This window comes from Apus apus, chromosome 1, assembly GCF_020740795.1.
Source record: "Apus apus isolate bApuApu2 chromosome 1, bApuApu2.pri.cur, whole genome shotgun sequence".
NCBI lineage: Eukaryota > Metazoa > Chordata > Aves > Apodiformes > Apodidae > Apus > Apus apus.
In genome coordinates, this window is record NC_067282.1 from 27,279,858 (window position 1) to 27,303,820 (window position 23,963).

Here is a 23,963-nt window from a genome sequence, read left to right on the forward strand (position 1 = left end):
CTACGATGGGAAAGATGAACAAACCTGTCTAGATACACACCAAGTGTGAAGGGTGTAGGAAGTGGAATTAAGACATAATACTTCATATGCTCAAAGGATTAGTTTCAAATTTAAATAAAACAATTTTGATCAACTAAATTTTAAATGCACATTAGACAAAAGCTGTATTTTTCAGCAGTTCATTGTTTTGTTTTTAAAAAATATCTACATATACATGGACATACACACATGAAAGTATGACCTTTCAGTTTATTATTTAAAATACAACTTGCAGGTCACATGATTACAATGCACTGACAACATTTCCATGGCAAGAAATAATCAATTTTGATGTAATGATTCCTCCTTTCAAGGTTAAGCAGTTTCCCAAGTCTCAAATCTCTTGAAGAAGTTCCTTCTTTTCCTCAAAATACTTCTGAAACCACTCGATATGTTCAACCTTCTGCTTCACACTGAGGTATGGGTTTTTTGAAAGCCCACAGATGACTAATTCCATGAAGTGGCGAATAGGTCCTTGCTTGGGGAACGGTTCAAGGTGTTTCTCCAGAAAGATATGTTCATGAAATTCAGCATCGTCCTCCATCCCTAACACAACGGGGAAAAAAATGACAAAGCCATTATCGTAACATAACAGCAAATTTAACAAAGTAAACAAGGATATACCTTGCAAATAAATCTTAAATTAGTAAAATTAATGGTTCTGTGCCTTTTAATTATCTTGCACAGTTAAGCCATGCAACAGAGAAGTGGAAGAAACAGCAGAATTTTAAAACATTCATTTATCCCTTCACACAAAACATGTCAGCATATATCATACTCTCATCTACTGTGTTACTTCCATTTTGTGCTCTCATTTATAAGAATATCAAATATTTAAATCAATGTGCTGGCTGGTAACCTTGCTGAAAGCCGGTGTTATGGGAGGAAAAAAAGAATAAATCAATCAATCAATCTTAAAAACCCATTTGTTCAATACATGAAAACTTTGATTCATCACGGGTGCCTTTTAAATTGTGGACACTTTCCTAAAAAATTCCTTTAAGAAAACAGATTGCCTAAATTCTGCAGAGCATCAAAAGAATACAAACTAGTCTTGAACAAACGAGGCAACCTCCTACAGTACCTAATACTGAACAGCTAAAAGACACTTGCATGTTTATTTCAAGTCATGGTTTTAATATCCTTCTGCTATAAAATGGGCACAAACAAAATTTTCCAACACCTTTGGAATCTGTGAGTGTATGCCAATGTAAAAATGTTGAATATCTCATCAGCTGCTACTTTTGAGTTGCAACCAGTGCAAAAGACAATGGATTCAAAAGCATCCACAAGAACACAGGACAAGGGATTACTGCAAATTTCTGATCAAACACAGCTCAGATCCTATGGTAAATTTTTGTTCTCTGTCCTAAGGATTTCCTTTGCTGCTGTTTATACTATGACACTAGAGTACATAAGACAAAGGTTCAGAACACAAATTCTTCCATAGAGAAAAAGGCTGCTTTCACAGTTCCTAATTCTGAGCTAAAAAAACAAGGCAAATCATGATTTGCAATTGAAAGATTTATCTTCAGTTAGAGACATATGAATGTTTCTTATTTGATCATAATCTGCAACAGATTTGTAAATGACATGTGCAACTGTAAGTAAAAGTTTGTTATTAGAGAAAAAAATGTTGCATTTGAACATTTCCAGATGACAAAAATGGGAAGTCTACACCATAGTCTTAAGTGTAGATGTTTTTCTATACCAGCTAGAATATGATATATTATTTGACAGTATTGAATCAGGAGTATCAAAACTGACCTAATGAAGTCACCTCAGCCCTAGCCTTCTTCCTGTGTTAGAGCTTCTTCCATTTCAGACAAGCATCACTGGGATGGAGAAGTCTCTCTGCTTGTATACCCTATTAATTAAGTGCACATTATTTCTTTCCTGGTCTAAACTTTAGGCACTGCAATTCCTGAAGAAGCTGAGAAATACATCTAGTTTTCTCACAGAATATCCCCAGAAATAATGAGAGTGCCTGTCAGCGCCAGCTACATGTCACCTCTATCTCCCTTGCCCTTGAAAAAGAAAGCACATTTCCTTCTTCAGAATCTCCCTTCTTTTTCCTTTATGTTAAAAGGAAAAAACAAAGAAGTCCTGTCAGCTTCAGAAGCTGTATTTTGGCTGAGCTTGGAAACCTGTGTTCACTTACAGAAGCTCAGAGAGGATCCCCTTAACCATGCCATTCACACCAACTTTCCCCACCAAGGGAAGGTGGAAGATGGTTGCTTTCACAAGCCAACATCCTTTCCAGATTTCCATACTTTTGTTGGTCACAAAAAAAAGAAATGAAGCCACTACTGAAAGAATCCAAATAATATTGCCAGTCAAATTTGGCCTTTTGAATGCTCTTCTTTAGGCAATAGAGGGTATTGGCAGAGATCATGTCTTATTAATATTTTTTACAATTTTAATCTCTAACCTGAAAAAAATGAAACCATTTCTAGTCTCAAACAAAAATTCAGGTCATAAGGAACTATTACATCATGTATTTTGATCTTTCATTTGTCAAAGACATGATACATGGTTTGCGGATGAAGTGCTAAGTCCAAACATTTCAGTCAGACTACGTACTTCAGTCCTCAAAAAAGTACACCACAAAAAGAGACCATAGTTGCCCAAAGGATCAGAGGCTGAAACCTCTGGTGGGTGCTGATTAGATGAGATATGCTTGCATGACTGCCCCCCCCAAGCCATAATTCCTGCTGCATGGAAAGAGGAAGCCCGTGCCTCAGCCTCTCTTGCATTGTCCTCAGAAACCTAATTTGAAAGAACAGGCATGGAGGGAATCTAAAGAAGGATATTCTCTTTATCAACCTCAAAGCAAGAAGTTATACAGTCTCAGTATCTTATTTCCAGTTCTCTATGTACCATGAAACAGGAAGTCTGAGGAATGTCTCTAGTTAAAACAGTAACCTTCCTGAGAGATAACAAACTTTGCCTCACACATGATATCCCAAATGCAGATGTCCATCTCCATAGGGAGGCTTGTTGACATGATCATAGTAAATCAAGAGGACCAAGTAACCTGATCTGCTGAGACAACCAAGCAACCTGATCTAGTGAAAGATGTCCCTGTCCATGGCAGAAGGCAGCGGACTAAATGTTCCTTAAAGGTCCTTTCCAACTGAAACCATTCTATGTTTCTAGGAATTTTAGAATAAGTAATGCCCTGTTAGTAGGCCCCTAGAACAGACCCATAATTACTAAAAAAAAACCCAACCTAAAATGATTGTGTAACATTTGGCACCTCTCTTGGTGAGCTGACCCAATGCTTCTCTGCTGGAAACAGCACCTCAGCAGAACAGCCACAACAGGACTTGGTAAAGTTTTGCCTACAGAAACCACCAGGGGCAAGTGAAGCATTATTTTTCTGAGACTTCCATTAAACCTATTACTTCTACCATAACAATCTCTGGCCCACCAGCAGCATTTGCTCCTCAGAGTGAGGTGCTAAAGGCAAGCAGCACCAATAATCTGCACTACCCTTTCTAACCACTGCATCCCTCAGTATGCAAGTCATCAAGGCATAAATGCACAAAAGTAGTTTAAAAAAGGGGCAGAAACAGAAGTTTTTCCCAACTTTTTGCCACAGCAAATCATGAAGCAGAAGTAAAGGTACTAGAAGTGGCAAGCAGAACGGAGGAGGAGTGACAATGATGCTATGCAAACTATACTAACAGTTGCTAATCTGGTAAAAATTAATCAGAGGTGAGAGAGAAAGTCAGGCACTGTTCTGCCTGACAGTGACTTCAGCTGCATCAGAGAAGGGCAGGAGCAGGCAACAAGGCAGTGGCAAGAGGAAAACTGCTACTGGCCATTGCAGCAAGCTGCTACGCCCAGCCCTGCTTGCTTCAGGGCCAGAGAAATTTTTTAAATCATGGCCTTGCCCTGATGCCTCAAAGCACAGCACAGTGTCTTGGTAAAGCACACTAATGCTCTGGAGCCAAGAGAAACAGTTATAAGTGGTTTCATTTATTTTTTTATTTAAAACTTTAAAGGCTCTCATACTGCTAGAAGTTGAGTATACCTGCTTCCTAATTAGAAAATTTAATTACACTTATGCTTTTAAAGCCACATGCTGGTGACATAAAAAGAAAAATCACACATTTCTTGACACAGAACAAGCTGAGGTAATGTCCTCTTATTAAGGGAAATGACTGTTACAAAACTACAAAGTTAACAGTAGAAAGGGGCATCTTTTGCAGAGCCACTGAAAGTACAGTATGTTGAAATAATTGGAGTAAGGTTCTCGAGCTTTTAACTGTGCTTTGACATACCTGACCTGATTAACAGCTTGTGTCTGGCAGTTTGATAGGACAGAATTTACTGACTGGCTATTTCAACCTGAGAGGTGATAGGTTTTGGAACACTCTGCTGGAATTTTCCACATGACTAGTCTTTGTGGACAAATCAATAAAGATTCTTGTTGAAGTACATGTAAAGACTCTTTGTCCATTCCCCACTCTACCCCAGACAGCACAGTTCCGGGCGCGTTGCTGCAACAGAAAACCCACTGGCCGCCAAAGACGCCTGGACCACTTACATCCCCAGACAGCAGGGTTCCAGCCACATTACAACAACAGAAAAACCATGGGCCACAGTGGTTTGAAGCTTGCAAAAACATGACTAGAATATACTTGGATTTCTACATGATGGAACAAATCAATTCTGGGAGCAGCGATTAAATTTTGTGAAGAAACTGCCAAAATGGGATGAGAATAAACAGTGAGGAACAATGAACCGCATTATGCAATTTGCAACTCAGCACAGGACAGATTTTCAAAGACTCCCAGCTTCAGATACTAACCTGTTTCGCCTTCAGTGGCTGAATCATTCTAAAGTAGTTCTGTTTGATGTCTTTAAAGTCTTTTTAAAAAAAACAACAAACACAGCCAAGATCTCCCTGAAGTTATGAAGTCCCCATTCCTAAACTCCACACTTGCTTTCTGTAGTAGTTCTTCCCTGCCTTAACATTTGCTTGCTCTCTTTGATGGCTTAACTTCACACAGAGTTGTTTTTTGTTGTTGTTTTTTTTTTTGTTTTTTTTTAATGGCAATAAAAGTAAATACAGTGCATAAAGATGCCTAGTTAACACAGATGTCCAGAGTGAGTGAATATTGCAACTGGTTTTTCTAATGAAACAGACAGAACAAAGGGATCAAACCAATGTTCAACACTCAGCCAGTGCAGATATGGAACTGGCAGATAGCTGACCAGGATCCAGCCAGTCACTTGGTCTGACAGCCACACCAGAGAACAGAATCAGCATTATAACACACACACATCAGTTTTAAGATTCCCTATCCTCTGCTAGAAGCTTCTTTAAAGAAATTGCATAGTAAAGAGTATTATGTAATAAGACTTGAACGGCCTTTTTGTGTTGAAAGCATCAGTGCTGAGAAAGGGAGGGAGTTCTCCCTCCCTGGCAGCAGCAACTAGTCCTCAGATCAGCCAAACCACCTGCAGGACTTCACCTGAAGAGTGCCAGAATGAGTTCATCTGAAGCATCTCTGATTTGGGACAGTTGTATTTGGAAAGTTGTATTTGTTTACTATGAAATGCATGACTCATAGCTAAAACACCATGTTAAAACAGTCAAAAGTTTGTAACATGCTCTAATTCTCAAAAAAAAGATAAATAGAGATAACTGAAGTTAACAGTGTACATACCAACTTCATTGTCAACTGGGAACTCCCACAGTATTCCTTCTTTTGTCCACTGGATCATCTCCTCAAAACCATTTCGGGGAGGCTGAGCAGTTACTGCTGCAATCTCCTTTGACAATTCCAGATCCCAAATTGTTGGTGAAGATACTAAAAAAGAAATTTTGTAAACATTTGTTAGCATGTCAAAGACTTCTCACTAACCAAGATTAAGTCCTTCAACATTAATCTTTACGGAGATCAACACTTTCAGCTGTGCAAATGTTTCTACCTTAGAGGCCAGCACGACCCTTCTCAAATGAGAACTCTCTGCTGAAATGGAAGTCCACTAAATTCTCAAATGTCTGGTGAAAATGTATTCTGAATCCTAGGGGACGATTTCTTTTCAAGTCTTTCACACAGGGCAGGAATTTAATTTTTCCACAATTGTTTTTTCCTTTGTCTTTCATAAATTGCACATAGGACAAACTCTGAACTTGCCTGGTGCAGGAAATAAGCAAGATTCTTGTTTTCAGGTACTTCCCAACTATACTTCCCTTCAGGGAGATAACTAAATCTGCAAATTATGGCAATTCCTTCCCCAGCACTGGTTAAGTGTCTGAGGTCTCTTGAGCTTGAGAAATCCTGATTTTCTATTCACCTCCCAAAGTCTAACAGTCCCTTTAGGGATCTATCTTTCCTGACTCATATACATGTATTTTTTATTATATTTTATTTTTTAATCAAAGTGCACTCATATGGCAGCAGAGTTAAGGAGTTCCTGCCCCTCCACCCAGGAGAACTGGTCATGAGCCCAGACTGAACCGCATTGCTGAAGTGAAGGGAACAAGCTGTTACCACAGGACAGGGAGGAACCTCTGGGAGTGCCCTGGGCTGCTGTCTCATGAGCTGGCATAAATCGTGCTCCCCTGTGTTTTCTTGTCTGCCTCAGTTACCAATTCACCCTAAGCTCTTCGGAACAGAGATCTTGATATGAATTCAAATTTTAGAGTTTGTCTGAAGTCAATCATGGCCAATCACCTATTGTGTTACTACTCATAAGTGTTAAGAATTAGAAACTAAGATATAATTTCATCCTTGGCTCAATGACTTACAAGTCAACTGAATTAAAAAAAAGACAAATACATTCCTCCTCCGTTAAGAAAAAACAAAAAGGCAAACAGATTTTTACATACTGAAAAGTGTTTTCATTTTTTGTGTTAAAGCAGAAGATACTTTTTCCAATTATTTCTTACTTAACAAGGAAATTTCCAGTTCTATATTCCCTAGTTGCCTACTTTGATTTAAGGGCTGGAGGCACAAATACAATACAGAAAAAAGACAACAGGAGAAACAGTACCAGAATTATTGTCCACATCTTACAGACTAGCTTCTCATAATGCACTACTAATAAATTTTCTAATGGAATAGAGCAAAAATTCATTTTTCAGGCTTGCAGTAAAGGTGATAAACATATTTTCACCTATGTGAAACAGAAAATATTACTGATATGTTAAAAGTTACTGATAATTCATATTAACAGTTATGAGTAATTTTTTCAGGATGCCAATTTATTTTACAGTTAACATTCAGGATTTCAAATTAAATATTCAGTACATAACACAGAATTTGCTCTTCTGTCATGTATAAACAATATTTTAACTCATTACCAAGAAAGTGAAAGCAAATGAATCAAGGTATCAAGTATCACACTGGTATTTCCTGAGATTAATACAAAATTTTTTTTTGTCATCAGACTTAATCAGTAAGCCAAAATACACTGGCTTAAAATACACTGTAGATTTCCTCAAGGCTACCTGGAATCAAACAAGGGAAGTTCACACAAAAAGCTGAAAGAAGCTTACTTCTTAGTATCTATTTACAAATCCACTTAGACAATTTGTGCACATTCCAGTTTTGTGTTAAAAAAGTGCATCTTAACTTTTTATCAAGGGTGACTACTATGTGCCCTTGTATCTGCATTGTGCTCATGCAAAAAAAAAAAAAAAAAAAAAAAGCTAAATCTCACCATTTTACCTGAGTAACATTGATTCAACTCAAACACCATTTACTTGAACATCACAGTTGTCAAGATAGCTGAAAAGGAACTCTGAAGAACTAATTATTTTTTTGTATGTAAAATGGACTTGATTTTAAGGAAACTGGCAGTATTAAAGAAAAGCAAATTTAATTCCATTCTAATTAGCAATTTTTGTAGTCCACCAGAGAGATGGCTGCATTCAGAAAACTGCTTGAAAATACACAAATAGCACTATATGACACTAAAGAAATTAAGTTGACAAGTTAACTTCTCCCTGCAGTTTCAACTGAAAAAGAAAAAAAAAGGGAAAACTACTCAGCTAGAATCTGGCAAAATCTAAGTGTCCTCCTCTTGAAACAGAAACAAATATGTATAATTTTCTAAGCTGCTGGCTTTATAAATAGTTCTTTGTCACTACACTGGAATAAAGTCTTTTTTCTAAAAGGTCTCAGAATAGCTTAGGGAAATCAGCGTAACAAAGGCCAGTGCTAACAATGCCCAGTTTCACTGTTCAGAAAAAGGGAGGGAGTACTTTAAATTACTCCCCTGTATTCATACACTCTTTGCTAAAACTCAGTCCACAGTAAAGCTAAGTCTTCACGTGTGAAAACTATCCCCTTCACACGACACTAAGGCTGCTCCTGCAGAGCTGTGCCATGCAGTGACTATGGAGGTGGCCCACACCTCTTCTGCTGTTGGTTTTTAGTTTCATCTGACATGAGTTTTGGCAGGTATATTTGGTGGATATGGAATTGGATGGATGGTTGCATTCAGAGAATAGTGGTCAACAGCTCACTGTCTGGATGGAGATCAGTGACAAGGGTTCCTCAAGGGTCTGTACCAGGACCAGTTCTGTTTAGTGTCTTTACTAACAACATACACATAAATGTTTCAATGACTCTAAATATCATATTAAGAGCTTTACAGTACCTAAAGCAAGGTGGTGTTTGTCAGCCATTTGCAGGATCTTTCAAGCTACATCTACAACATTAAAGGCCACAAAGCAATTAAACGTGTGGTCTTGGTTTTCTTCTACCCTGCTTATGCTTAGCCACCTGTAGAGCACACCTGTTCCCTGGGATCACAGCCTTCTGCTGCTTTGATATCAAATGAATGCAGGAAATTTACAACTTGACCAAATAAGCTACAGGAGCCAAGATGCCCGTTCTCCAGGTTTGTTCTACACTCACAGAAGACAGGCTGGCCTTAGTGACGAAAAGCCAGTTTTACCCTTCAAGTTCAGTCATGGAATGTCCTGGTTAGTACAGAAAACATTAATCTATTACACTGCATGGAAGTTTTGCTTACTAAATATCAGAGTTACACTGAAGTATTCATTTTTTTTATGGCTCTGAAGGCAGGACATTAACAGGTCACAAGTATCCTTCACAACAGTGAACCTCTTGCTATTCTAAAAATTCAGAACTTGTTTTCACTGGGTGTTTCGTTACTGAATTTCCACTAACCTGTTTTCAGTGCATTTTCTGTTTCTGTAGAAGCCTTAGTGAATATGTTAAGCCTCTTTCCTACTTTGAGAGTTCTATAAACAAAAAAGAAAAATGATATTCAGTATTTCACAACACTTTACAACATTGCCAGATAACAAATTTAAAAGCACAAAATATTCTCATGAACTAAGGGATCTCTGGAGAAAAAAATAAATAAAAATGAGATAGTGACTCTCACTAAATCCTCAAGCTTTTAAAGTAGAAAAAGTGTTTATGACATTAATATTCATCTGTAACAGAGCTTCCCAAAACATTTCTGTGTGAAAGGACTGGCATAAATCAAATATTATATTTGCAATCATTTTTTTGTGAAATATTTAGGAAAGTAAACTAAGCTAAACAGTATCAAACCACAGTACTCAAGCAATTTTACAAAGCTGCAACTAACAAAAATTAATCTGGTGATTTGAGTTTTCTCCCTGCAAAAAATATTGCATAATTCAGGAAGAGAAAAGGCAACAGCTAAATCAAACAATTCCTGCTTTATGACATAAATAGCTTTTTTGGAAGGTAACACAGCCACCTTCTCTGCCACATGGCAAACAACCAAAGCATAATCGTGTGATATATTTCAAATTGCAGCATCCTCATGCTCTCCCTCCTGAACATAAAAATATTTCATTCTGACCATCTATTTTTAATCATGTTTATCTTCACTATAAGCCTACACAAAAAAAATAATTAAAAATCCAAATTAATTTTCTTATAAACGGAAACAAAGAAAACCCAATGCCTTTACTGTAGAACACACTGAACTTTAGAACAAATTATTTTCATCATACAATTTTCCAGGTTTTCACTGAAATTCTCATAGTTCCTACTTTATGTTATTACATATTGACCGTTGCACTGGCAATACTTGCCCTTCCTGAACTTAAAATTTCATTTTGCTGGATTTACTGCAGATTTCTGATAGCCACAACTACATCTGCAAACCTGCTCTTGTCATTTTAGATTTTACTGATGTAACTACCCTGGATCTATTTCAGCACACAAAAATCCAATTACAGAGCCTCAAAAGAATGTTGATTTAGGATTGTATTTTCCTATCTGTGCGTAACTCCCAAGAACATTTGCTGAAGATACAAGCATGACTTGGAAGAACATTTATTTAAAAATTATTAGTTCAAATTATTATAAAGCAACATCACTCATTCCACTGACATTTACTAACTTGATTTAAACTTGCATAGTCTTCCTCACCCATTCTTTTCATAGTGTCAGTAGATATGTATACTCATTAGATTCTCAGGAATGCAGGAGGAAACTTAGGACTGAAAATGGAGACAGCTTGCCCATTACAGGGATTTTAAAAACTATTTTAAGGTACTGTTCCTGAAGTTATATACCAAGTATGGTTTTGTCACAGAAAGAGGGCTAGACAGCTTCTCAGATATCATAAACTTAGTAATTATTGTTTGCAAATATAGGTGAAATTCACTTTATTTTGCAGTATGTTAGTAAATTAAAACCTTAGCAAAGATATAAAATAATATGCACTGTACAAGCTTGGATTTTGCCATTCTTATTTCTAGATCATATGACTTCTGTTCTTTCAAACTTTTTTTAAAACTTTTAATCCAACACCTTAAATACAGTATTTCTCATAGCCAGTCAAGAATCACAGCCTAATAACAAAATTACTTTCATATGACTATCAGCTCTGTCTGATAATTATCCCCAGATTTAAAATATCTATAGAACTATTCAGCAACAGATAATGAAGTAAGTTCCCTTACTTTTTGAATCAGCAACTTACAGCTGAATGAAGATCCCAGAACAGAAATATTAAAGTCAATAAGGGCTTGGTATAGAACCTCAGAAACTTCTTTGCTTTATCTTCTACAACAAGAAGCACTCTTGCACTTTCTCCAGGTTTTGCACCAGGAAAAGAAAACATTGCTTGCTGGTCTTTTAACAGCGAAGATGCCCAAGAGATACTTGTTAACACACCTTAACAGTTTGCTAGTTCAAGAGCAAGGAAGTTACTCACAAACATTTCCTAAAGGAGGTTAAGTACTTCCAATGACTGGCTCTAAGCCACTTATTTGAGGTTTTTGCATGATCTACATGGCTCAATGTCTATGTTCCAATTTCTTCCTTATGGGAAACTGAAATAGATGTCTTGGCCAAAGAGGGCAAAATATTGTACATCTTCTCACCCACACACTTACCCTTTTTTTTTTTTTTCCTTAGTTATCCAAATTCTGTCCTCAGCATTATCTATCTAAACACAAATTACTCCCTCAACTTACATCCCCTAAACACAAGAAAAGGGAATTAATTTCCAAAATAAATTAATGAATAGAGAAGTTAATCTTACTAAAAATAGAACTGCTAGAGAAAGAATATACTAGGAAGGAATGTGATGATGAGGAGCCATGGGAAAATCAAAAGACTGCAGGCAAGAAAGCAGAGCTGACAGGAGCAAAACAAAAATTTAAGAGCACTCCTTAATACACTAAGAAATAGACTGGCCACAAAAACCAGCCACAAGACAAATTTAAGGAGTACCCTGAAAATCATCATGTAAATTATAAAATCGATTTCATAGACAATTACAATATCACAGATAACAGAGAAGTCAATCACAAAACGACTCATCAGCTGCAACAAGGTGGCCAAAATACCAAAAACTTTAAGATCTCTTTAAAACCTCAGAAGAATGGGTGAAAACTTTTCTAAACATCCAACATTTATCAGTTTTCTACTAGATGAAAGTAAGCCTTTGAAGTCCCATTTCCCAAAAAGAAAGTGATATAAAATTGTATCATGCAAAAGTGAGAATAATTTAAGCTACTTAAGCTAAACACAATTACATTTCAGCACCAACTATTTTCAATTTAATATTAAAAGATGCACATAATTTGGTTAGCTGGTTAATTAATGTGTTCTTACTGAAGTTTATTTCAGCACTAATACCTGCACTTTTCTTCAAAAGTACTTCAATAATTTCTTTAATGCCTGAAGTATCATGCTGAGTATGTAAGACTAAATTTAAAATACGATCCATTAGTATAATTTTTTGCACACTCCTTCTAATGGAAGACAACAGAACAAAAATACCTTCTGGATTCAAAAGACTGAGGTGACAATCTTCCAGGCTTGACTCTTTGACCATCCTCATCCAAATCCAAGGAAATGCGATTGGATATCCTCACAGCTCTCTGAGCTGGGGACTGCCTTTTAGCTGCCATTTCTGAAATAACGTTGCTGAAATTAAAAACATGAATGTAAAAACTCCACACACAGAAAAAGCAAGGAAGTCTGTCACATGTATTAACCAGACAGATCTACAGATTCCTCAAAAGTGTACCCATTTTTGTAACATCAAACATTCGAGTTCTTACTTTTCAAACCACCTCAGTCGTTACATTCTGTATAGACTAAATGAGAAGTGCTATTTAAGCATACAAAATCTACAATGCACGCTTCCTTTGAAATTATTCAGTTTCCGACTAAAAGAAAAAAAAATTAGTATTGGCATACCAGGATTCACAAAGTGCACTAGGTATGTTTTGCTGAAGTGAATGAGCAATTTCTCTGGATACAAGGAATAGGCTGAAATAGGCAGGTAAAAATCACCAGTTCTTTGGACAGGACCCAGCACTGCCCAGGGACAGAGTTGTGCTGCTGCAGACCAAAAGGAAGCCTGCCTTACACATCAGCTGACACAGGTCAATCATGCCACCCTAATAAGTAGGTCACCTTTCCTGATCCACTGCAATCTGTTGCATTGCGTAATCATATTACAGCATTAACAGACCCCATCTTCCTTCATAATTCTGTAGTCAAAATCATACATGAAGAACAAAAGCTCTGACCTCTTCCGCTGTGGTTTGCAGCTCATTCTGAACGCAAAGGGCAACACACACCAACTTTCTGCCTCTGCCAATTAGTGCCCTTAACTGTTAAGTCTGTTGGTTGGTAAAGACCAAACTGATAACTCTTCCTCGCAGCTATCCTCTCCTCCCAACCACTTCCAGTAACACAGAGTCACCCAAAATTGCGGCGCTCAAGTTTTAAGAGAAAAATATGTTTTCAAAAACAAAAAACAGGCCAAGTGAGAAGCACTGCGTATCAATTTCTACGAAAATCTGAATTAAGTTCAAACTATGTTTTTGGTTGAGTCAAAAGAGATTTTATTAACAAGAAAGAAATACTTCTGGAAAACTGTAAAAGCTAATTGCCACAGCAACACAGTAGGATTTTCCATCAGTCTTAGATGTGGTTTTGAGCAAGAGCAGCTTCAAGTACCTCCTCTGAAAGAAAGGCATCTGAAAACAAGTTCTATATAATTTCCTTTTAATCTTAAAGAAAAAACATTTTCAGATTAGTTGTGTATCTCACACTAGAAATTACTCTATGAAGCGCCTACTGGAACTAGTGAGCTGGTAGCACGCCAGAGGCTTGACACACTCCTCAGGGTCAAGGGGACATAATTCCTAAGGTCAGTCACACACGGCCCAGCCCAGCTGCTTGGCTTGGCTGTGACCTATAAGGCTGGAGTGTTCTCATGCTACAGGGGGATGAGGCTTCCTTGGAGAAGCTCTTTTCACAGCCAGCCTTGATTTATTTGTGATTTTACACAGCAGGTCTGGACAGACTGTGGTACCAAGCTGTCAGAATATGCAGCCAGTGGTATCATATCCTCACAGGAAAGTCCTAATGTGACCCCTCATTGGTATGAAAACGTTTCTAGCAGCTACATTCATCGTTCTATCACTAGAAGTACCCCTGTATTAACTAAAAATAAAACTATGAAGTTGTTTTTAATGATTTTTGTAATTAAAAACATCAGATTGCAAATTCATACTCCAACCCCAGTGTACCTAGAGTGGTTAGATATTACATGAATTACCCCATCTCTCAACAGGAGTTAAAAAATAAGCTCACAGATACTTCTGCCTTCCAGAAATAGAAAGAGGTAGAGTTTTTGTAACAAGCACAGATTCTTGCTCCTTCCTAATCACCAAACAATAATTATAACACTAAAAAGAGAGAACCAAGGAGCCTTGATCTAAGTTCTGAATTACTTCGTCTTCACCCAAAACAGGAGCTAAAATTTCAACTTGCAGGACTGCTGATTCTATTTTGGCATAGTGCTGCTGTAATTTCCACTGAGTGAAACTTCATCCCACACTGAGGAAAATAAATTCCTGTATCATTAATATTTTCCCGTCCTAGTGAACACACTGTCCTCACACTGTCTACAAAACAAGGCGGTGAGAAACAGCGTGCAACAGTGACCTCTGGAGGCCATGCCACAATCCTGGAAAAAATAATTGGTACAAACCAAAAGGTCCTGACAACATACAATTGGTTTCATACCCTCATAAATCTCAATAGCAACATCCCAATTTCTCGCAGCTCGGCGCTATATGGCTCTACTACATGTGAAAGTCTCTCATTTTTAAATATTTTTAAGTAATGGAGCAATTGAGTGGCTTTTAAAATGTGTCAGGATATTGAATGCCAAACCTTCATGGAAAAAAAGTTAAACTGCCCCTACTCACTTGTTGTTAAATAAAAATCAACACATAATATTCATGTATTAATAAAAGTAATTGCATTCTAATAGATTAAAAGCATTTTCGTATCTTCAGCTACAACAGTTTTAACACAGATCAAAAAGCTGGAAGTACCAAATTCATCCCAAAGTCTAACTGTGAAAGGTTACTATTAATCAAATTTTCAGTCATGAATATCAACAAGACTTGCTGGTCTTTCTAGAAAACTCACCCACTGATAGAGATTCAAACTGTTTTTTAACCATTAAGGAAGAAAATTGAACCTTTTCTTTTAATATTTTCATCAATGACAGTGGGATTGAGGGCACCCTCAGCAAGTTTGCAGATGACACGAAGCTGAGTGGTGTGGTTGATAAGGGTTCAGAGGGACCTGAACAAGCCTGAGAAGTGGGCCCATGTGAACCTCATGAGATTCAGCAAAGTCAAGTCCCAGGTCCTGCAGAAGGGTTGATGCAACCTCCACTATCAATACAGGCTGGGGGAAGAAGGATTTGAGAGCAGCCCTGCAGAGAAGGACTTGGGGAAACTGATGGATGAAAAATAGGACATGAGCTGGCAATGTGCATTCACAGCCCAGCAGGCCAACCATGTCCTGGGCTGCATCAAAAGAAGTGTGGCCAGCAGGCCACGGGAGGTGATTCTGCCCCTCTACTGTGCTCTCATGAGAACCCACCTGGAGTACTGTGTCCATTTCTGGAGTCCTCAACAGAGGAAAGACATGGGCCTGTTGGAGCAGGTCCAGAGGAGGGCCACAGAAATTATAGTGGGATGGAAGAGAAGACAGGCTGAGAGAGTTGGGGTTGTTCAGCCTGAAGAAGAGAAGGCTCCAGGGAGACCGTACAGCAGCCTTCCAGTACGCAAAGGGGGCTTATAAGAAAGCTGGGAAATCACTTTTTAGCAGGGCCTGCTGTGACAGGATAAGGGGTAATGGTTTTAAACTGAAAGAGGGTAGACTCAGACCAGATATAAGGAATACATTTTTACAATGAGGTGGTTGCCCAGAGAGGTGGTAGATGCTCCATCCCTGGAAACATTCAGGGTCAGGCTGGACAGGGCTCTGAGCAAACCTGATGTGGTAGATGTTGCTGCTAACTGCAGGGAGGGGTGGACTAGATGACTTTTAAAGGTTTGCAACCCAAACTATTCTATGACTCTTTTCACTATATAATAAAAGACATTAACATATTCCCAGGCAGAAGCCAGTTAGCTCACAAAGTTGCTTCAGGGAGTAGAACTTGCCAACTTAATCACAGCAAGGCAGTTTTGACATTCCTACCAAATTCCTGCCAAAAAGGCAGGTTTTGGTTGACGAAAGAGCATTTTTTTAACCATAGTGATTGATCTACAAGCATGTTATAAAATACAGTAATAGCACATCTTAACCTATCATGCAACTATATATGGCACTGCAGGGACTTCACCTTCTAAATTTCTGAAGAATTTAATCTTTTTCAGCAGAAAAAAGGCTTTTTGTTCAGATTACAAGGTTCTTAGATGCTTTCTCTCTTCCACCACAGACACAGTTGGGCAAGCACTTCAGGGAAAGTGCAATGGGTGATGATGAGCACAACCCCTTTTTGCCATTAGGCGGACCAACCACGTTTTTAGAGAAGAGTATGTATACCTTAAGGAACAGACACAGGCCCACATGAGGTTAGCCACTGCACCTACTAGGTCAGTCAGCATCAATATGGTCCTCCAACACCTTACCAGGAACTGAAGTAGGTTCTAATTACATTTCAATTGGCCACCTACAGCCAATGACATTAAGACACACGTGTACTCTGGTATTCTGAAAACCCCAGGGGCAGAAATGGAACAACCTCACTGATAATTAATAGTTTAATGAGCATATGCTTAATATAAAATAGCCCTTAGTCTCCTTACATTTTTTTAAACACTGAACACACTAAAAAAAAAAAAAGGAAGAAACACATCCATTTTACACAAAAGAGTAAGACCTCTCACCTTTAAAGCTACTTGGTTTTGCTCCCAAAGTCTGTGGTGAGTTAAGTTTCTGTCAAGTTCTTGAGATCTCCCATATTCAGGTTGAGAGGATATTATGAAAACGGAGGACACACACCGACTTTGGTAATGCCCATGTGTACTACTTAAAATCATACTTCCTCCTCAAACAGCAGACTTCACATGTTTGAGAGAATTTCATCCTGCTCTCAACAACCACCATTAGCACTCTTGGTAGAGAGAATCATCAACACAGGCTAAAAGGGAAATTTGCACAGTTTGTCCCTCTTCCCTTCACAACCTCTGAAGAACATACATTTTGTTCAACAAAGTTATTCACTGAGCATTGCACCTTCTAATCTATTTACAACCCTCTAACTCCACCTATTTGCAACCATCTGTCACATCCTTCCTTAGTTTTCACTCATGAAAAGGGCAGACATCAGCCGCAAACATAATTAGTTTGTTGGCTGCTCTGTTTGCAGTTTGTTCATAAACATACAAAGCAGATACTTAACTCATCCCAGTCAACCTACAGATAATAATATATGGGTCAAACTTAAGTCCTAGTTTGGGACAAACTCCTTTTCACAGAATAAATTAAAACTAAAACAATAAACAGCTTGCAGTTCATGCTGCAAACAGCCGTAAACAAAGGTTTCACATTCCTATTTTGCTGAAGATCCGATTTGTTTTTTAGCTCAGCATTTCACCTGAATTCAATGTCTTATTTTCTGAGTAGTTATCTGAATACTAGCTGAAATAAAAGGGAATGAAAAAATCTGTCTTTAGCCATCATCCAAAAGAGCAGTATGCGCAACTGTTCCAGTTTCCAAACAAATGTTTCTCATCTGTTTGAAAGCCACACTGGAAAAGGAATTAAGCCAAGAGATGAGTTTCTTGGGTCAACTGGAAAGTTTTGAAAGGAAGGGTGGGGCTATAAATAGAGCTGCTTTAGTTCAGTTCTGTAGAGCTGTCATGAAAATTCACCAGTCCAGACAGAGCGTCTGAAACATTTACAAATCTATCCATTGTGTGAGAATTTCAGAAGATTGGAAAAAGAAAAAACCAAAACACAACAACAACAAAAACCCAAACCAAACAACCCCCAAACCTGTTATTTTGCTAGTCTGTCCAAGAAAGCAATGATCCTGGGCAGGAAAACAATTTCGTTTCTGCAAAACCATTTTAGAATGAGGATGACAAAATTTAGGGATTTTGGTATAACCAAACCAACCACGTTCCCATTATTCATTAATTCCAAGTACAATCTGTCCAAATGTGTCTTTTGGGGCCATCTTTCCAACACAGAACCCAAGCACCTTCAAGATGACATTGCAAAAGGAGAATCTGGAAGATTACTGAGAATAACATTCAATATACAGACCGGATGTCAATAATTCCCCCCTTTTTCTGTTTATCTGTGGTTTCTTCGTGTCGTCGTAGTTGTGCAAGTAGTTCTGATTCTGTCTGTTTCTTGTTGAGTGGTAGGGAAGATGCGACTGCAGAAGCAGCCTCTACCAGCTCTGGATTTAAAGGCCTGCCTCTGTAAGGGATATGAGATATGGAAATATGAAAAAATAAAAGCCATAATACATTTAAATTATCATTTCTGTACTATCATTTTATGCCTCAGTAACTCGGAAGTTACAGTTACACATTATCCCAAATGGGGGTGCAGGTGGCCAGAGGGAAGGCTAGGCTTGCTTTATGCTGCACTAATTATCAGATGCTAAATGACACCAACAAGCTGTTGTACTCAAGTGGCCAAAGACCACAGGCAGCACAGACCTGAAAAATTATAAATGTGATGTGGTGGGGAGCCACCCATGAGTCTCAACAACCAGGATGCATTTCTTAGCTTTGGTTTTAGATTTTTGGCTGTTTTTTTCTTATCCCCCAGCCTTACGGCATTTAATCCGAACAGTATTTTCCCACTTCCATTAAAACAACTTCCCAACATGCAGCTGCTTATGCTGCCTTTCAAGGGTCTTAGTGCAGAAAAATACAACATATTGTAGAAAGCACACACCATCTTTTACTCCTCTGTGTCTTGCTGCAATCTACATCTATACTATATTCCCTTACAAGACTCTTTTTCCATACTTGGAAATGGCGTTTGATACCTTATTTTGACCTAGATAGTGAAAAAAATAACTGAGAAAAAAAAAAAAAAAAGAGAGAGAAAATAGGCTAAGAGAAGTCTGTTATACTTCACCTGTGGGTGTCTTCTGCAGTTTTCCGAAGCACACTACCTTCACTCCCCGGGGCTTCCAGCTCGTCTGTGGCTTGCTTTTTCATCTCTCGTGTTTTTAACTGTTGGAGTTTGCTCCTGTAGCTCACTTCTACTTTCATATTACCAATAATGTCTAACAACTTCTGCTTTGGTGTTTCTGCTGTACCCTCCTGCCTCTTTGATGCCACTTGAGTGGTGCTGTCTTTGGAAGAGGTGGATTCATCTTTCTCAGCAGAAAGCCCGCTGCTGGTACTGAAGAGTTTCTGTATTTTGCTAGGTGATATACAAAGTTTAAAAAAATACAAACATTTTAAAAATCCGAAGTTACGAGTAGGGTCCAAGGCTGAATTTTCTAAGACTTCAAAAAAACCCCATTGGTTAGAACTGTCTAGGTCCTACCTGAGTGCAAACTGAGTATGTTAAGGACATGTCAAACACGCACCTTTTGATTTTTTAAGGACTAGGGCACTCCTTAGAACTCTTGATTATTTATGGTTTCTTCATCACAAAAATCACGTAAGCAACTTTGTTTCCTTCACAAATAACTTGTAATTTATCTAGGAACTTAAAACTTTTAAAGTGTCCTTGCATTAGGTAGCAGACTGAGTTTGAATTGACTGGTATCTGATACTTCCATTTATTAGTAACTACAGAAAACTCACTGTAATTCCTAAAATGACCCAACAAAGGTATCACTCCTAGCTGCCCAAAGAAAGATTATACACACACATTTATCTTCACACTGTTTTACACTTGTGGCACTACTAGACTAAGGATCACATTCCCCTACCCCATGTCCTGCAATACGGCAGCTAAGCAGTTGTGCAGCCTTATGAGGAAATGGATCCTACAGCAAAGATGACCCAGTAACAAGCAAAAAAAGTTATTTTGGAGTTTTTTTCCCATCTGGATCAGCTTCCCTACCTAGTTTACCACAACACTGCATAGAAGCTAAAACTGGCATGGTGCAGACAAGGGTGTGAAGCCAGGGACAGCAGGGAGCTGCTCAGAACATTGCTGCAACACAGACACAGCTGAGTTATCTGGAAAAACTATCACAAAATTCAAAGAATTGTTCTCTTTAGCATTCTAAAATAAAATGTTGAAATCTTTAAATTCACAACTACTTTTTTGTTTAGGACAGACCTTTAAGTTACTAAAATAAAGAAAAAAAGCTTACAATTAAATGTTTATTTTGGTTCAAAACAGAACACTTCAAAAGATCTGAAAGAATTCTGAAATACTTTCCCCCCTCACACACACTTTGGCTAAAAAAAAAGAAAATTCTAACAGTGTGAGTAGACACCACATTATTACTTCAGTCACTCTGCACTTAATAAATTTCCAGCAATAAATTGCCAGCATTAAGCTCAAAACGTTGATGTTGAAAAGCAACAGGAAAATCTAAGGAAAGCTACAGAACCACATTACTGAGATGACGTTAGGAGCCCCGCTGCTTTACACGGAGCTACTCTCCACAGATCTTTTTCAAACATGTTTTTTCACAAATTGTGGCTGCATGCTCCTGAAAACTACGTACCCATTCAGAGATCTTTGCTTAGAGCATCAGAAACACACAGCAAGACTGCAAGTCTCAAGCATTTAAAGGCAGCAGCACACTGCAGTCTGCATTACTCTATCTTACCAACCATCTGGTTTGTCTTCTGCTTGGAAGACCACCCTGAGAAAGCAAACACAGCTACAAAAAGCAAACTGCTTTATACATGAGACCAGTGCATTATTGGAGCTTGCTCAAAAATGTCGAGGAGCTTCGAAATAAATAAAAAAATTAAATACGTAAAAACAGACGGACAACTGGCTTTTCATTAAAAGCAGTTACAACATTTGAGTAACAACAAAACCGAACTTCCAAGTGCTACCTTTCACCAGTGCTTTGGGCATGTATCTTTGCCAACAGGCCGCACGGTTCTGCCGGTAGCCCCGCTGTAAAACCCCGCCCAGGTCCCACGAGTCGATCGTTCACACCGCTCCCGGATGAGGAGCGCGAGGAAATCAACACGCGGAGCACGACCCAACCCGCTCCCATCTCCGGGACTTCTCCTTCCCTTCTGCCCAGCGCTGCCGACAGCAGGGCGGGCAGACCGGGGCTCGGCCGGCCCGCTGCCCCTGCGGTGCAAGCCCGAGGCACGCAGGAGCAGGGCAGCAGGGCAGCAGGAGCAGGGCAGCAGGAGCAGGGCAGCAGGGCAGCAGGGCAGCAGGGCAGCAGGGCAGCAGGGCAGCAGGGCAGCAGGGCAGCAGGGCAGCAGGGCAGCAGGGCAGCAGGGCAGCAGGGCAGCAGGGCAGCAGGAGCAGGGCAGCAGGGCAGCAGGAGCAGGGCAGCAGGGCAGCAGGAGCAGGGTAGCAGGAGCAGGGCAGCAGGAGCAGGGCAGCAGGAGCAGGGCAGCAGGGCAGCAGGAGCAGGGCAGCAGGGCAGCAGGAGCAGGGCAGCAGGGCAGCAGGGCAGCAGGGCAGCAGGAGCAGGGCAGCAGGAGCAGGGCAGCAGGAGCAGGGCAGCAGGAGCAGGGCAGCAAGAGCAGGGCAGCAAGAGCAGGGCAGAAGGGCAGCAGGGCAGCAGGAGCAGGGCAGCAGGAGCCCCTCTCAGGGCAGAAAGCCCCTCACGCGAGGCCCCGCTCGAGGCCCCGCAGCCCGCCCTGGGGGCACAGGCCGCGCCGAGGCACCCCCGCCCGCGGGCCGGCCCCGCCCGCGCCGAGCAGGAGCAGCCGTACCCGGGGAGCAGCGCAAACCCTCAGACCGCCGGCGCCGAACGGCCTCAGGCAAAGCCCCCTCCCCCGGGTGAAGGATTCGCGGGAGGCGACGGTACCTGTGAGGCCTCCCCTCCAGCCGCGCTACTCCCGCCGCCTCCCGGCCGCTCGCCGGCCCGGCCAGGAGCTGCAGGGCGAGGCGGCCGGAGCCCCGCGCCCCGGAGCCCCGCGCCGCGCAGCCACAGACGCGGCCCCACATGGTGCCCGCGGCGCGGCGGCCCGTCCCCCTGCGCGCTGCCCCGGCGCGCCCGGCCGGGAACAGGAGCCGCGCCCGGCCGGGAACAGGAGCCTTGCCGCGCCGTTCCGCGCCGCGCCGGTTCCCTGCAGCTTCTCAGCTGGTGCCGGGAGCGGCAGGCAGGGGAACCAAGCCTTGGGGTGACCCTTGTGGAGCACTTCCTGGTTGCAGAAGAGCGCAAAGCAGTTACCTCTAATGCTCTTGTGCTTTGTGGAGGAAACAAAAGCACCTGTTAGGTTGGTTTGTGTGTCTAGTCAGATCATTCTCGTTACTTCCAGCATTGAAGGCTCGAGAAACTGGCTCTGTCTTAGGGACACCAGTGCTGTCCGAGTAGGAGAATGGCTCACCCGTGCCAGTTTCCAAAGCGTTAACTACAGTTTTACTGATATTAAAAATAAAATAAATAAATTAATAGATGCCATGGATTTAAGTTCATACACAACTCTGGTTTTTTGACTTGTAAGCAGCACGGATGAGGAAAACCAAAACCAGCAGCAGCATCCAGAAGTGTGCTGCCATCGTATCTGAAGGCCAGACCATCTTATAATTCAGAGCATAAATTGTTTTAATAAATTTCATAGAATCATTAAGGTTGGGAAAGACCAAGATCATCAACCAAACCAATTTAAAAGTAACTTCCTTTACAGCCAGCTCATTCAAGCACCTCTCACCTTTCTCAAAAGCTTGTGGTACTGAAAGTATTAAATAAAAACCAGCATGTCCCAGGTTTCAGCCCATAGGGCACTTCTGGTGGGTGGCTGGCTCCACAGTGGTGTTTCAGCACCCAGCTCCTTTCACTGCCTTGGTCCTTGCCATTTTCAGATGGACCTGAGGTGTCCAAGGAGCATGGAGACTCTTTCTGTGCTTTTTCTTGTGCTTTCCTTGCAGTTGGGTGGCAGATAATAACCACAGTGTAGGGAGCACAAGCTGGCAAGGCAAGGGAAAAGGGAGACAGCCTTTTTCTGGACAAAATCTGTCCACAACTAAAGAATAAATGGGATTACCAAAGAGAAGAAACCTAGTGTTTTCCCAGTCTCGGCTTCAGGATATGCCCATGGTGGCTTTGGGGTGTCCAGCTCAAGGACAGTCAGATACAGTGTCTTTCCTTAGCTGTTGCTGAGGAAAAGAGCTTCCTGCTGTGAGCAGAAATACTAACAAGAACCCTGACCTAGCTGAAAAGGATCAAAGAAACTTCAGATGTACAAAAATGGAAGGGCAATATTGGGTCTGTCTGGCTCAAATCAGTCTGAAACCAAAGTAAAAAAAATAATAAAATTCAATGAACTGGGAACTGCTGCTGTTAGCCAGATTTCTCAGACTCTGACATTTGACAACACTTGCTGGCCCATGTGCCTTCTGTTCTCCAAGGTAGTTTTTTTTCCTATTGCATTCAATAGCAATTTCCAAGTGACTTTTTTTTCCTTTGCAATACGAATGCCCCATATTCCCTGTCCCTCCCTAGATCTTTCAATCTAAGTAACTTCACCTAAGTTACTTCTGCTCCTAAAAATTCACTCTTTTGCATCACAACCCTCCTTCCTTGTGGGCTGCATGGAAATATCACATTGCCCTGGCTGAGGCAACACTCCGAGACAATTCCCAGAGTTTGATTGATATTCAGTAACTAACTCTCCATAACTCCATTGTGTGCCTGAAGCATCAGTCATTTAAAAAATGGATAAAAGTCTTATAGAAATGTGCAGGAAACATACCATTTTCAGCTCTGCATGTTGGTCTTTCAGGTTGCTGGTTTTGTACAAGACTTTAAGGGTGTTAGCAGCTGGCTAATAAACAAGTAGAAAAAGCTCATGGTGCACTGTAACTCCATAGCAACTGGTAGTTATCAAGAATATTAAGCAAACTAAGAAAAACAACTTATTGTGCAGTCAAAGTATAGAGGACAGAACCTGGAAGTACAATTCTTACACTGCAAAAAAAACATCCCTCCGAAGACCTATCTCTGCAGATGGTTTGCTCTGCTGTAAGTCAGAA

The 23,963-nt window shown here is 40.3% G+C and overlaps 1 protein-coding gene across 2 annotated transcripts; it reads right to left on the minus strand.

Moving 5' to 3' along the window:
- Positions 1 to 229: 229 nt before the first annotated feature.
- MRPS31 (mitochondrial ribosomal protein S31) lies at positions 230 to 22,002 on the minus strand. Of its 2 annotated transcripts, none has more exons than XM_051611159.1 (7): positions 21,796 to 22,002; positions 18,957 to 19,247; positions 18,126 to 18,284; positions 12,309 to 12,455; positions 9,201 to 9,274; positions 5,721 to 5,864; positions 230 to 585 (listed from the first exon to the last, which is right to left on the minus strand). In XM_051611159.1, the coding sequence occupies exons 1-7, from the start codon at positions 21,933 to 21,935 to the stop codon at positions 374 to 376; spliced, it is 1,167 nt and encodes a 388-aa protein (XP_051467119.1). In that variant the 5' UTR covers positions 21,936 to 22,002; the 3' UTR covers positions 230 to 373. The 2 variants fall into 2 exon arrangements, with proteins under 2 accessions (XP_051467119.1, XP_051467111.1); XM_051611151.1 differs by lacking the exon at positions 21,796 to 22,002 and adding an exon at positions 20,855 to 21,033.
- Between the last annotated feature and the right edge of the window lie 1,961 nt (positions 22,003 to 23,963).

Bases quoted from the DNA above. Each gene is read 5' to 3' on its own strand.
- MRPS31 (XM_051611151.1), bottom strand. From the start codon at position 21,021: ATGGGAGCGGGTTGGGTCGTGCTCCGCGTGTTGATTTCCTCGCGCTCC. The intron at 19,248-20,854 runs GTAGCACTTGGA...TATATCACCTAG, and splicing joins GCCCAAAGCACTGGTGAAAG to CAAAATACAGAAACTCTTCA. The intron at 9,275-12,308 runs GTATTTTTGTTC...TTTTGTTTATAG, and splicing joins CAGTCTTTTGAATCCAGAAG to AACTCTCAAAGTAGGAAAGA.